This window comes from Hirsutella rhossiliensis (assembly GCF_020360975.1).
Source record: "Hirsutella rhossiliensis strain HR02 chromosome Unknown scaffold00014, whole genome shotgun sequence".
Lineage (NCBI taxonomy): Eukaryota > Fungi > Ascomycota > Sordariomycetes > Hypocreales > Ophiocordycipitaceae > Hirsutella > Hirsutella rhossiliensis.
The window spans coordinates 735,359-748,816 of record NW_025408680.1 but is presented as its reverse complement, the minus strand read 5'-3'; the positions used below and the strand labels follow the sequence as shown (position 1 = coordinate 748,816).

At 58.5% G+C, this 13,458-nt stretch overlaps 4 protein-coding genes across 4 annotated transcripts; 2 read left to right on the top strand and 2 right to left on the bottom strand.

Moving 5' to 3' along the window:
- Positions 1-851: 851 nt before the first annotated feature.
- On the top strand, positions 852-2,864 carry HRG_09971 (cytochrome p450 domain-containing protein; the record flags this gene model as incomplete). The annotated part of the gene is made up of 6 exons (XM_044868442.1): positions 852-1,059; positions 1,340-1,536; positions 1,600-1,949; positions 2,014-2,139; positions 2,204-2,687; positions 2,739-2,864. 6 exons carry the CDS (start codon positions 852-854, stop codon positions 2,862-2,864), a joined length of 1,491 nt encoding a protein of 496 aa, XP_044716439.1.
- A 974-nt stretch (positions 2,865-3,838) lies between these two features.
- Positions 3,839-5,428, top strand: HRG_09970 (fungal zn(2)-Cys(6) binuclear cluster domain-containing protein; the record flags this gene model as incomplete). Its single annotated transcript, XM_044868441.1, has 1 exon — positions 3,839-5,428. One exon carries the CDS (start codon positions 3,839-3,841, stop codon positions 5,426-5,428), a length of 1,590 nt encoding a protein of 529 aa, XP_044716438.1.
- A 394-nt stretch (positions 5,429-5,822) lies between these two features.
- HRG_09969 (e1-E2 ATPase domain-containing protein) lies at positions 5,823-9,193 on the bottom strand (the record flags this gene model as incomplete). The annotated part of the gene is made up of 5 exons (XM_044868440.1): positions 5,823-7,658; positions 7,737-8,436; positions 8,521-8,692; positions 8,816-8,887; positions 8,956-9,193. 5 exons carry the CDS (start codon positions 9,191-9,193, stop codon positions 5,823-5,825), a joined length of 3,018 nt encoding a protein of 1,005 aa, XP_044716437.1.
- Positions 9,194-11,865: 2,672 nt separating this feature from the next.
- HRG_09968 (uncharacterized protein) lies at positions 11,866-12,387 on the bottom strand (the record flags this gene model as incomplete). The annotated part of the gene is made up of 4 exons (XM_044868439.1): positions 11,866-11,937; positions 12,022-12,150; positions 12,214-12,263; positions 12,348-12,387. 4 exons carry the CDS (start codon positions 12,385-12,387, stop codon positions 11,866-11,868), a joined length of 291 nt encoding a protein of 96 aa, XP_044716436.1.
- Positions 12,388-13,458: the final 1,071 nt, after the last annotated feature.

Sequence of the window (13,458 nt, the reverse complement as noted above, 5' to 3'; positions counted from 1 at the left end):
CGTGACACGATATACATACATGCTGTACATAGCGAGCTTGCATCGGACGGCGGAACATGCTTTCCCCTCTGCTCAAGCATACCTATCACCCGCGGCCGGGGCTGCGTTTCAGCCAACATGGGTCGCCGTCCATTGGGCCGGGACCATAATTCCAAGGTTCGCCCCGGCGTTCGTTTGACCCCTGGAGCTTCTGTGGAGCTTCCGGTCGAGCATGTTGGCTCCATCTGCCGCAACGGCTTCCCACTCATCCATCCGACGGCCGTCTTGTCCAACCGTCTGCGTGCTTGTGCTTCTGCCTCGCAGCCACTACTGCCGTGCTAAAAGCGCCGTGGCCCAGCTTTCAACTGTGGCCGGGGGGACTGGTGCTCCGCCAAGCTGCATTCCATCCCACACTTGGGGGACCATGCAGTCCCACATCACACACCCACCTTGTTTTGCCGCTGTCAACTCTGTATTAGCCAGGCTCCTTTTTTTTTCTTTTTTCCTCGTCTTGTTTCCTTGCTCGCCTCGGCAGGCAGATGGTGCTGATTTCTGGGTCCGGATAATTAAACTATATTGGCGCTTCGCGGAGACGACTAGTCGGAGAGCCGCTGCCGCTCCACCTTCTCATGGCTAGCGTTTGCTCCATCTCGTGTAGGCGGCGTCGGTCCCTGTGTCTCATGCGAATCGCGATGCCGGGCGTTTTCATTCATAATCCGCCATGACCCCCGTCGTCTGCGCGCTCTCGTTGGCTCCCAGATGCCCTTGGTCGTGCGGTGCTGACCCTCCTGGCCGGATACCAAGTCCCAGACCCCGTCCCCTGAGTCTGACGAGCCCTCTGCCGAGGAAGCTGCCCCGAGACGCCCCACGAGATGGCTCGTGAGCTGCTCCATGCGTCGCTTGTCGGCTGCGTGCTCGTCCTTGTCGTCGTGTGGAGGACCTTGTCCACCTTGCGCCAGTATTGGCGCCTGCGACATATCCCCGGCCCGCGCAGTGCTGGCTTTTCCAAATGGTGGCTCATCCGTGCCGTGGGAGGAGGCAGAACGCATCTCGACCTGTACGAAGCATGCCAGAAACACGGTACGTCGTCTCCCCTTGCTCGCACATGTATATGCATGTAATGCACACGTAGCCCTGGGGCCGTTTGCACACTACCTGCGCCCAAGTCAAAGGATTCCGAGGAACAGGCAGCGGCTAGTTGGAAGCCTTGAGTGCGATTCCGCGACGGGCCGCGATACAACACGATGTCGATTTCGAGACAGCCACCAACAAGTCGATCGAGCACCCGCCCATCCCCTGTAAAAATGGACACAGCGACCTAGATTCGTTCACACAACTAACGGTTTGCCGCGTCCTTCAGGTTCGGTGGCCCGTGTGGGCCCCAACGATCTCGTCACAAGCGACCCCGAGCTCATGAAGCGAATGCTGAACGTGCGAACCCCGTACAAGCGCTCCGTCTGGTACAATGGCATGAGACTCGATCCGGGCAAGGACAATGTCTTATCGCAGCGGGACGACGAACTGCATGGCAAGTTGCGGACGAAGATGGCCGCCGGTGTATGCATACCCAGCAATCCCCACGACACGATTCTGGCGAGCGCGCTCTGACCATGGCGCCAGTATTCGGGCAAGGAGGTTGACAACCTCGAGGTCAAGATCGACCAGAACGTCATGGCCCTCATCGATCTTCTCGACACAAAGTATGTGTCAGCGAAGCGGCCGTTCGACTTTGGGCGCAAGGCTCAGTACTTTACCCTCGATGTCATCTCGGACCTCGCGTTCGGGAAGCCGTTTGGCGATGTTGCCACGGACTCTGATGTACACCAGTACATCTCAACCATGGAGGCCAACATGCCCAACATCATTCTCACCAGCTCGCTCCCGTGGCTGCTGGGGCTGCTGGGCTCGCCGCTGTTTCGGTGGATGCTGCCCTCGGACAAGGACGTGATCGGAGTCGGTCGCACCATGGCGTAGGTCGAATACGCAAGCCTGCGGCAGCTTAGCTGGCCAAAGAGGCTAATGATGAGTGACCAGGATTGCCAAGCAGGTCGCAGCCGAGAGGTTTGGCCCCGACAGGAAGGTACAGCGAGACATGCTGGGCTCGTTTGTGGCCCGCGGCCTCACCCAGTCCGAGGCCGAGTCCGAAATCCTCATGCAGATGTAAGTCACCCACCAAACGCCCCCGGATGGCCGCGGCGGCAGCGACCGCTCACGATGGGGCCAGTCTGGCCGGCTCCGACACGACGGCGACGGCGATCCGAGCCACCATGCTGCACATCATCAGCAACGTCCGCGTCGTGAACAAGCTGCGTGCCGACATCAACGAGACCAACCCCACGAGGCCTATTATTACCGATGCCGAGGCGCGAAGCATGCCCTATCTCCAAGCCGTCATCAAGGAAGGCCTCCGCATGTTCCCGCCGGTGGCCGGGCTCATGGCCAAGGAGGTGCCTGCAGGCGGCGACAGCTACAAGGGCATGTTCTTCCCGGAGGGCACACGCATCGGATACTGTGCGTGGGGCGTTGCTCGCTGGCCCGACATCTGGGGCGACGATGCGCACGAGTTTCGTCCAGAGCGGTGGATTGAGGCGTCGGCCGACAAGCTCCGGGAGATGGACGGCACCGTCGAGCTGGTGTTTGGGTATGGGAGGTGGCAGTGTCTAGGCCGCAGCGTGGCGCTGATGGAGCTGAACAAGGTGATTGTCGAGGTAAGACTGGCCCGCGGCCTCGCAGGAGCCATTCTCTGACCTTATCCACAGCTCGTGAAGCGGTTCGACCTCTGTCTCGTGGATCCCACCAGGCCGTGGCAGTCGAGCAATTATGGCATTTTCCTGCAGTCGGAATACTGGATCAAGGCGTATCGACGGGACGAGGGGGCTGCGTGAGCGCTAGGCGGTGACGGAGACGTGTTCTCTGTGGGAGCCTCTCAGCCTGATGCACCAGACGAGATGCACAAAGTCTCTACCGTAACTCGGACAGACTGCCCCTTGTCTTGAGTCGCGCGTGTCAAATCATGGTTCGATCCCAAGTGGCTGCAGTGAGTCTGAGGGCGGGCGTTTGATGTCTGTCGGTGAGGATAGGATTTAACAGACAGGACAAGTCAGTGGATGGAGAGTACCAGCTGCTACCTTGGATTGCCTTCATCATGTGCACCCAGTCAAGGTTATGCAGAGGTACCTTTGCTCGCCTGCCGTTCTTTCCCAACTCATGCATCACGGGTTGCAGGTTCGAAAAAGGCACGTATCGACGAGGAGAGGGCAAGGGGAATGACTCGTTTCTTGCTTCCATTCCGCTTGCTTGCCTCCGATTGCAAGCAGAAGCAAGAGGCTTGAGCTGGGCACTTGTAACGCCCACGTCTTCGAAACGCAGCAGCATGACTCGACGGCGCCGGGTGCCAATAAGCTTGATTATAAGGTATTCAGGGGTCGCATGATGCGGGCCGTGCTAATCCTTTCCAGCGCCTCCGTCGGCCGAGCGACTGGCGAACGTTGCACGACTGTCGCACAAGTAGAGAGCCCGGTACCGCCTGGCCCATTACATAAGCCGCTATTAAATAAACGTTACCACCAGCCGAGGCTTCCCAGAAGCTGCCAGAAGCTGGTCCCGACTTTGCAGTAACACCACGAACCCAATCTCGAAGTGCTCCGTCATCATGCTTTGCCCGCAGCTCATGCGACCAGCAACAGCATAAGACAAACTCATGCGCCGGCGGACAAGCAGGTAGCCCTTGGCCGGCCCCGGAGATGAAGACGCCACTGCCTCTTCATCCTCGCCTCCCGCCTCTCCCATCACCATCACCATCACCTTCACCATCACCAGCGCCACGCCCACTCGCCCACAACCACCGAGCCCGGCCCATATGGGCGGCAAGATCACGCGAGCCTGCGATGCCTGTCGGGTCCGCAAGGTGAGATGCAGCGGTGACCAGCCCTGCGCCCAGTGCGCACACCTCAACCTCACCTGCGCCTTTGCCCCCGCCCCGGCAAAGAGGAAGCCCGCAGTCCGGGGCCGCCTCGTCGCCCAGCTGCGCAACAAGGGAACCAGCAAGATCCGGGGTGCCCTCGACCCCGACCCGTCTCCCGCCGCTGCCGTCACCTCCATCGCCGGAATCGTCGATGCCACCCACTCCGCCAGCCCCCAGCCCGAGTCCATCGGCTGCAGCGGCTACTCCCGGGACTTCTTCTTGGGGCTGCTCCCGGACTTTGAGCAGCTCGTCTATCCCGTCAACCCCGTCCTGACCCCCGACGAGATACGCGCCGCCATCGCAACCATGCACTCCAACTTCGAGGACGCCGCCTTGGTGCATGCTTTTGGCGCCGTCACCATCAACCTGACGCAGACGTCGTGGACTCTGCACGGCGACGTCGCCGCTCAGATGACCTCGCTCGTCCACTACAGCTTGTGGGCCCATCGCAAGGCTGAATTGGCCCGAGAGAGCGACGCCAGTGGCCTGCAAAGCGAGCTGCCCATCACCGTCAAGCGCATCATGACGTGCATCTTCAACGAAATCTCCCTCATGGCCTTCAAGCGCTTCGACCGCAGCTTTGCCGCCCTGCGCGAGGCCATCGCCATGATTCAAATGCTCAATGTCCACCAATATACAGACGGCGATACCCTGCTTGGGCCCAAGGAGGTTTCTCGCAGGCAGCGCATGTACTGGGAAGCCTACATACATGAGCGCTTCCTTTGCATCGTGTCGGGGTTCCCCTGCATCATGGTCCCTCTTCGCACAGGCCTGCCCATCACGGACAGCAGTGTCCCCTCGTGGGTGACTCTCGGCTTCAACCGCCTCATCCATCTCTTCGGCATTATGGACGGGCCTTTGCTCACCCACTGGGCCGCGCAGCACGATCCCACCGAACTCGCGCCCGCCGTGACAGCTCGGTGGATCGAAATCAAGCAAGCCGAGCTGGACCAAGACGAGGCCCGCGCAGCCGAGGCCGCGGGAGATATGACGACCGGCGGCCACGGCGCGCTCAGCGAGCTTCAGCACGTCGATCTCTTCGTCACGCGCCTCTGGCTCCGCACACTCGTCTGGCAGCTCGCCCTCTCGCACAGGCTCCTCCGCTCCGCCCCTCCACAAAATTCTCACGAGGGCCTCTCCCTGCACTTTCCCGCGCAGCGCCTCTCCGCACAACTGCGCAGTCTCGTCGGCCGTCTCGGCAGCATCTCGAGTGTCGTGAATCACGGCAGCGGCTTGCTTCAGAAGCTCTTCGAGATCACCAGCACCGTCGCCGATGTGCTGGCCCTACCACGCGCCACCAGCCAGGCGCCCGAGGAGGCGCGCGCACGTATAGAGGATTTCTTCTTCCTCGTGCGCTTCTTGTTTAGCTTTGAGAGGACGCAGAAGCATCAACGTGATTATCTACGCGAGAAGCTAGAAGCCCTGCAGCATGTCTACGGGGCGATAGACTTCGGGGACATCGCCAGTGCGAGTCCGAATACATGATGGACGATGACGACCAGGAAACGAGTCTTTTCTTTTAAGCGCCCATTCGATGCAACCCAACGCACGGTTGAGGTCTACGCATTACCGAGCCGATTACGGAGTGGCTGATGGCCGAGAATCTCAGCTGGCTGGTCCGCGGATTGATGGGCAGAGCACACGACGGTGTCAAACCATGACAGAAAGCTGAGTCTGGGGAAAACAACAGGGGGAGATAATCCCCTACCGTGTACGGAGTAATTGATATTGTTTCCGGCCTTGGAAACGGCTCAACTATGCAGCGACGACGCTGTCCCCATGTCTTGGCGTCTTGGCTCCTCTGCACGCCATCTCTCTACACCAAGTGCTTGAAGATGACTGATTTGACAGTGCAATTCGTCAAATTCCGAACACCCATTCACCCAGCCCATGTGTTATTTGTCTTGCTCTTCTTCAGCAGCATCGTCATAGCTGCGAAGATGACGGGCAGGACGCTGACAATCTCGCCGAGGCCGGCGTAGGCCGGGGGGATGCGCACGTTGACAAAGGCGCCCGAGGCGAGGAGGACGGCGAGCAGGTTGTACGTGGCGGACCAGACGAAGTTGAAGACGATGCGGCGGAAGCTGACGGCGCTGATGCGCAGCAGAAAGGGGATCCCATCAAGGCCATTCAGGAGAACCACATCAGCGGCGCCCCGTGTAACGTCGCTGGCAGATTGGACGCTGGCGAGCTGAACCCCCACGTTGGCCTGCGTCACGGCCACGGCGTCATTGGTCCCGTCGCCAACAAACATGACGGTTTTGCCCCGTTCCATGAGCCTCGCCACGTAGTCGCGCTTCTCGGCAGGCTTGCAGTGCGAGACGGCGTATGATATGCCCACCTGCGCCGCCACGGCCTCGACAGCGCGCCTTTGGTCGCCCGACACGAGGTGGACGTCGATGCCGCCACGGCCGAGCTGGGCGACGACGCCGGCCGCCTCGACACGGAGGCGAGTGCGCAGGCCAAACACGGCCATGGGCTCGGCATCGCGGGCCACAACGAGCATCGTCATGCCGCGCTCCTGAAGTCGGGCGACGGCTGGATGGCCCGAGGTTTGGGTCCACTCGGGGCTTCCGGCACGTACCATTTTGCCCTCCAAGGCGGCTTCGACACCTGCCCCGGAAACGACGTGGATGTTGGCCAGTTTCGCTTCGGGGACAGGGCGCTGCTTGAGATGCTTGGCGATCGCAAGCGACACGGGGTGTCGATTGCCGGCGACGAGTGCCTTGGAGACGGCAATGGCTTCGTCCCGGTCAGGATTCAGGAGCTGCTCGTCCGTGACGTCGAGGACAGCTTCGGTGATGGTTCCCGTCTTGTCAAACACCACATCCGTCACCTTGCGAGCCCGCTCGGTGCATTGGGCCGACTTGATGATGACGCCGTTGCGAGCCGCGATGCCGCCGGCCACGACTAGGACCATGGGGACGGCGAGCCCGAGCGCGCAGGGGCAAGAGACGGCAAGAGTGGCGACAGCATACGTGATGGCGGTGGATATGGCTTTTCCGACCCCGTAGTTGCGCACCTTGAGGCCGACGACGATCCAGACAACGACGACGATCAAGGCAACCGAGGTGACAAAGGGCACGAACCAACCGGCGACGCGGTCGGCAATATCCTGAAGCCGGGGCTTGGACTTGGCAGCCTCCTCCACCAGCCGGGCAATGTCGGTGACGGTGTTTCTGCCCGGGAGGCGTGTTAGCAGTGCAGTCAATGCGCCCGAGCCGTTTATGGTGCCCGCGATGACGCCGTCGCCCTCCTTTTTGAAGATGGGTATGCTCTCGCCCGTCATCATTGATTCGTCAACCTCGCTCGACCCGCTCAGGACGGTCGCATCGGTGGGAACGACGGTGTGGGAACCAATCTTGAGCGTGTCTCCGTATTGCAAGAGTCGCGCGTCCATCTCCACATCTTTGCCGTCCTCAACGATGACCGCTGTGGTCGACTGCAGGGACCGAAGCGAGACGGCAGCAACAGCCCTGATGCGCGCATAGGCCGCGACAAGACGGCCGAGGAGAACAAGGGTGATGAGGAGAGTGCTCGTCTCGAAAAAGGCCTTGGTTTCGAGGGGTCTACCGGCTATTAAGAAGCCGAAGGCGACGACGGAGTAGGTGTACGCAGCCGTGATGCTGATGACCACCAGCATGTCCATCTCCAGCGCACCACTGCGAACAAGGACTGAAATTGCCGGCAGGTAAAAGTCTGGCACCGCGATGAGCTGCACAATTGTGGCGAGAACGAGAGTAACGTAAGCCTCGGTCCTTGCGTCCACAAGATGCTTGGACCAGGCCATCACCGCCACGGGGATGGTGAAGCAAGCGGCGGCGGTTGTCTTGATGAGCTGGTAAAAGAGCCTCTTCCTGCCGCTGGACACGCTGGGATCACTGCACGGGGGTGCCAGTCCTCCGGACAAGGTCCCGATCCTCTGCATCAAGGTTCTGGCCCCCACGACGGTAGGATCGTAGGACACGCGGACGACATTTTTGCTGAGGATGGCGGCCTGGGTGACTCCCGGTATCGCGGCGTCGGCAAGCGTCCTCGCCGAATGGCCGCCGGCCAGCAGGTCGATGGTCTGGTCGTCGCTTGAGAGCTTGATACAGCGGAAGCCCGTCGCTCGTTCAGCCGCGCGTATTACTTGGTCGGAGGAAGCGACGGACGTGTCGTGGCAGAACTCGGCACACCCCATAACGAAGTTGACTCGCGCTGAAGAGACGCCGTTGATGGCCTTCAGGGTGCGCGCCATCTTGTTGCCGCATCCAGAGCAGGTCATGCCATCGACGGCAAGAGAGACATGCTCAAACCCCGCGGCCTTTTCCACGTCGTCACTTCCGACCTTGACGACGGCAGCCGTCTTCTCCGACGAGTGACCCTGACCCGCGTCTTGGCCGTCGGAGCAACCGCCTTCCTGGTTGAATACGACGGTGGTTCCGACGTGCTCGTGGTGCGCCTCCCTGCCGCGACGCTTCGTGCCATGGTGATGATGGGACCTGCCGTGCCTGGGCAAACCATGGCTGGTTGCAGACGCACTTTGCTGTCCACCGACGGATGTGTCGGTCGAGGTGACTGCCGTTCGCTCGGACTGTTCAGCGCAACAGGTAGTAGCCCAACCTCGCTCGAGGATGCCACGGCAAATGCAGCGCGCCGACTGCAGATAGGCGCTATACTGCTCAAACGCCTTGGCCAGATGGGTGCTGCAGGCAGAGGCAGGATGATTGCCGTACTCGTCGTGGGCGTGTTCGTGGTTGGTTGTGCCTAGACGGGGCAGGGGTTCGGTGTAAGCCGACCGAGTCTCGTTCTTGTCCGACGTGGATGGTGTCGACGCGACACGTTGAATGAAAGAAGGGAGAGTGCATCAGACTGGAACAAGATTCTTACCAGCATGGCCTGCTACGTCATTTTCGCAAGTCTTCTCGCACTCGAAGGCGGCAGCGGCGAGGATGCACTGCTCTACAAGACAGCATAAGACTCGAGGGCGCACCCAGACAGCTCGAAGAGAGAACCGGGCCTAGACGAACCGTCACAGCGCTCCTCCTCGGAGTCGCAGCAGGTGAGCGTCGGGGAGCAGTTGGGCAAGGCATCGTCGCAGCAGCTTTCGTCGTCGCAGCACTCGCACTCGTCGGCGCAGGGAGTTTGAGGAGAGTGGTGGCAGGCGTCGTGCTCGGGGCCGTGGCCGTGGCCGTGGCACTCCGCACGTTCGGGACAATGGGCGACGTCTTGGTTCCCATCACTCGGGCAGCAGCCGGCGGCTGCCATCGGTGGTGATGTCGGTGGCGACGGAATCTTTGAGGGGATTCGGGAATATGATTCGCGAGAAGGAGGGTGCATAAGAGAGGGAAAGGGTTGAGAATCGAAAGAGAAGACGGCCGAAAGAAGGCAACAGGAGAGGCCAGATGGACGCTGTTATATGGCCGAGGAGATGGCGAGATGGTTGCCCTTTTTACTTTGGATCCGCATACGCCTTGGTATCGGCGTCAGTTGGTTCTCTGAAGCGCCGTATCTGCAGCTCGTCTGAATCGTTCCACATATGGATGTCTACATGATTTATGATTGCTCGACGGGCCCAAATATGGGAGTGATCTTCGCCATAAGAACTGTTACAGCCGACGCCAGCGCCTTTGTCGTCAGTTTGCTTTTCGAAGAGGCCACACCCCCTCGTCCTCTGTCTAACCAGCTCTCAGATGGGGTGACGTGCTCAGCACGTCACACCTAACAATACTTGATGGTTCCCCCTTTTTCTTCGTCACCGGAGGGGGGACTCTTGGCTAACCTCGAGGGATTGGAAGGCAGCAGGGGAGGCGGGGCGTGAGGCGAAGAAGGGGGCTTGCTGTTTAGTGTTTGCCACGAAGCCAGATATTGTTTTTCTTGTTTCTTGGAGGGGGCTTTATCCCTGCGCGATGGTGGATGGGTCCAGAAGCGGGAGGAAGCAAGCGACAGGAAAAGAAAAGAAAAGGATGGAATAGGCAGTTCTCAAGAGGAAGACCTCGGCATGCGTGGCAACCGGGAAGCGCCATGTCACTGCAGGTTCCCCGGCAAAAGCTTAAGTCCAGCCGGGATGGCCTGATTTGCTTTCCTGTGTCCGCGTCCTGAATCTGTGGATAGGAGACGATTACATGTCTCGTCAGGCTCTTCGCGTTACTTACTCGCCAAGTGTTCCGTGTCTAACTGGAGTTGATCCGAATCGCGCCTCCAGCAACGGCCGGCTCATCGTGTAAAGACCCTTGAACCTCTGCACCACCGGCAATATGGGTATATCCGCATCACATCGCTTCTTTTCCCGCTGTTGCTTTTTCTTTTTCAGCCGACACGTTCGCCTTCGAGTCCAGTCCAGCTCGAGCCAAGTGTATGCACGATCAAGGGCTGCACGTGTACATGTATGCATGCGCAGTACGCCACGTTTCCGGCGCCCTCGTGATACTGACGCAGAGAACATAAGCTTACCTGGTAGATAGATACCTAGTTTGCGTGAAGAGCTTGGAGGGCTTGGCCATTTCAGGTGGTGGGCAGCCGAGGTCGTGGCTCTCAACAGCATTCTTCTTGTTACGCAAGTTTGTGGCAGCCACCGGCTCAACCTCTATGTCACCTGCGGATATTCTATACTTACTTGATACGCGCATGACGAAGAGAAGGAAAAGTACTTTGTCCCCCGTTTTCCTTGTTTTCTGTAGTCTTCGCGCCTGCCCATCAGCCTCACCTCGGACCCCCCCCGCCCCCTTCGGGCTGGACGCGCACAAGTGCACATGGGCCGTCCACTCTCCTTCCCGCCCTGCCATTAACGTGGTACACGGACTATTCCGCCGTGTTCCCTGAATTTGGCCTCTTGCTTCTGCCTCAAGGGTGCTCCTACGACCCTAATTCGACCCACCTCTTCAAAGCTTGCTGCCGTAGAGTGGTTTGCTTAGCCGCGTCAGGACGAAGCTTGCTTGCTATCCACTGGTCGATGCCATCGAGACCAAGCTTATCTATCCCCCCCATGTCGAGCCCAGTGCCCGTGACGCCACACGCCGTCGGGCTTGCTCGGACAGCCCATCATCGAAGTGCAAGTAGACATGCGAAGACGACACCAAAGAGGTGACACGGTCAGGTTTAGGCTCCTAAAGCACACCGACTTGTTCAATCATGCTTGTGTGAGCTGTGGGGTCGGCGGTAGCTGCCGGGATTCAATGCCGGTCATGTTGTGCGACGTTGATGCCCCTATCCGAGATCGGACTTCCGTGGTGGTTTTCCAACATGTCACACCGTCTCAGGAGCCGGCGCTGGAGATGCAGATTTACATTGACGCAGCGCTTGCTCAAACCAGGAGCAAATTTCTACTCCCCGACGTTCAACCTTTGTCCAGACGTCTTACTCCCGCACATATGTCGTTGCTCGGGGGCCTTGATGGCCAGTTCACAGACTCACAGAACGATGCCGCCTCTCCCTCCCCAACCCGTAGGTCAAGTCACTTCGTTTCTCGCAACGTGGATATTCTGCGCGAGCTGGGTCCCTCGTCTTCATGTTTCTCTGCATGACCACTGCTTATGTTCTGTTAATGCACTGTCAAAACTGCCACCTCTGCCTCGCACGGCTTTCGAAGCGTAGTGCATTCAGCAGGCCGTCGCCACAGGTTGTCCGACCAGTCCAGGTTTCGACACGCATCAAGGGTTAATGCTCAGAGATGGAGCAAAGTCAATCTCAATTCAACCTTACAGACTCCATGCCTTCAAGATGGCCCAAGTTTTCTATTCGTTGAAACATCTAACATAGCCTCGTGGAGACGTCGCATAGCGTACAGGATGATTGCACTTCCGACAGTCAGCATGACCCTTTTCCATCTTTGGTTCCATCAACTGCCTGGCCAGCCATGCATGTACCCAAAATATAGATCGCCAGTTCTCGCGCGAGACCAAGGTCGGAATGAACCGCCGCGACGTGCCCGCTCCACGTCATTAGGCCGGAGCCACAGTCTGCTTCAACTTTTCCGCGCATGCCGTCAAGGCCTGGACACAACCACCGTTGGCCTAGTAAACCGTCGTCAGTCCAAGGTCCGATGGAGGAGAGGTCGACTCCCCTCGAGTTTCGACAGGAGGGAATCTTTCAGTTACCTGCAATTTCTGCCCAAAGTCTACAGCAGACTGCTGGATCTTCTCGGCGTTCTTGTTGGACGCTCCATCTTTGATTGCCCCAACCAACCCTTTCATACTCTTGGCGCACTCTGGGGTTAAGTCGGTGCACTAGATCGAGCGTCAGCGTCTGACAACAGGGCCAGAACCCTGGTGCCTGCGCAGTTGACTTACTTGCTTGTCGATCTGCTGGAACAGCTCATCCGCCTTGGATACTGTTGCATCTACGTTCTCTGTCAGCTTCCACGCACTTGATATGTTTCGAGGCGCATCATGGGTACTGGAAGAAAGGAAAAGTGTTAAATTACCAGGATCTGCCGCCATGCCCATGCGTGCGGGAGTCGCCATGGCGAGTGAAGTGCAAAAAGCAGCAAGGGTGATGCTCGAAAACTGCTAATGTCTCAGATTACTGTCGTTCGGATCGGGCCCTCGCAAGAGACTGGAGTGCTCCGTTACCCTCATCTTGATTGCTTGGTAGGTCTTTCAAAGGTCTCGATGGCTCCGACGAGGAAGTCTTGTACGTCGTTTATCGTGTCGCAAGCTGTACTTTGTTTGAACTGTGAAGATCGAGGAGGTACTTGCAATGTTGATGCCAAGGGGTTCTCTGCCAGAGGAAACGAAGCCGCTTTTATAATTTTAATCTTCGCAACAGGGCAGGGCGGCTCCTTGTTGTTGCTGAGCCGAACGTTCTTTTCAGGGGCTGAGACCAGTCTTCAACCACCTACGTAATACAGTTATGGCCTACTTATGGCAATGGCGCATCAAGTGAGCCATGTTCTTTGCTCGAGTTGGCCGAAAATTCGATGCCTCGGGAACATGTATTGTAATCTTGCGACGCTGCGACTTGACAACTGCCTCAGCCACTGACGATGCTGGCCTACTAAATGGTAACGGCCACGGTATTGTGGCTCGCTATGTTGGAATGAAGGCGGGAAATGACTTCATGATTTAAGAGGCTTGAGACATGCCAAACTTGAAGGTCCAGGATGGTGCTGCCGGTAGAGCAGTTGGCTGGATAATCCCGTCAGCAGAGCACCTACAGGCTTCTCTGCGTTATATTCATTTTTCGGATGTTTTGTGTTATCCTGTATCCGGATCGGCGCAGGTTTGCACCAAGTCGGTGACGATTGTGTCGGGGGAAGAATGGAGGCTGCCAACGCCCGGGCTTCACATCCGCAAAGGCGTCAGGCGGAATAACAGCATAAGTTTACCCTACGCAACACGTCTACGACTTCTCGACCAGAGATCTCCATTTAGGGCGTGACTAGGGGAGCACATACTTCTGCCCAGGGAGCCCAAAAAATGGGGTAGTGTGGCTGGCTAAGGCCATAATTAGGTGCGCATATTCCCTACGCCCCTACGCGCACCTATCTGCCTTTATATAAAGTGAAGCTATTCGCACCTACGGCACCAAGGTGT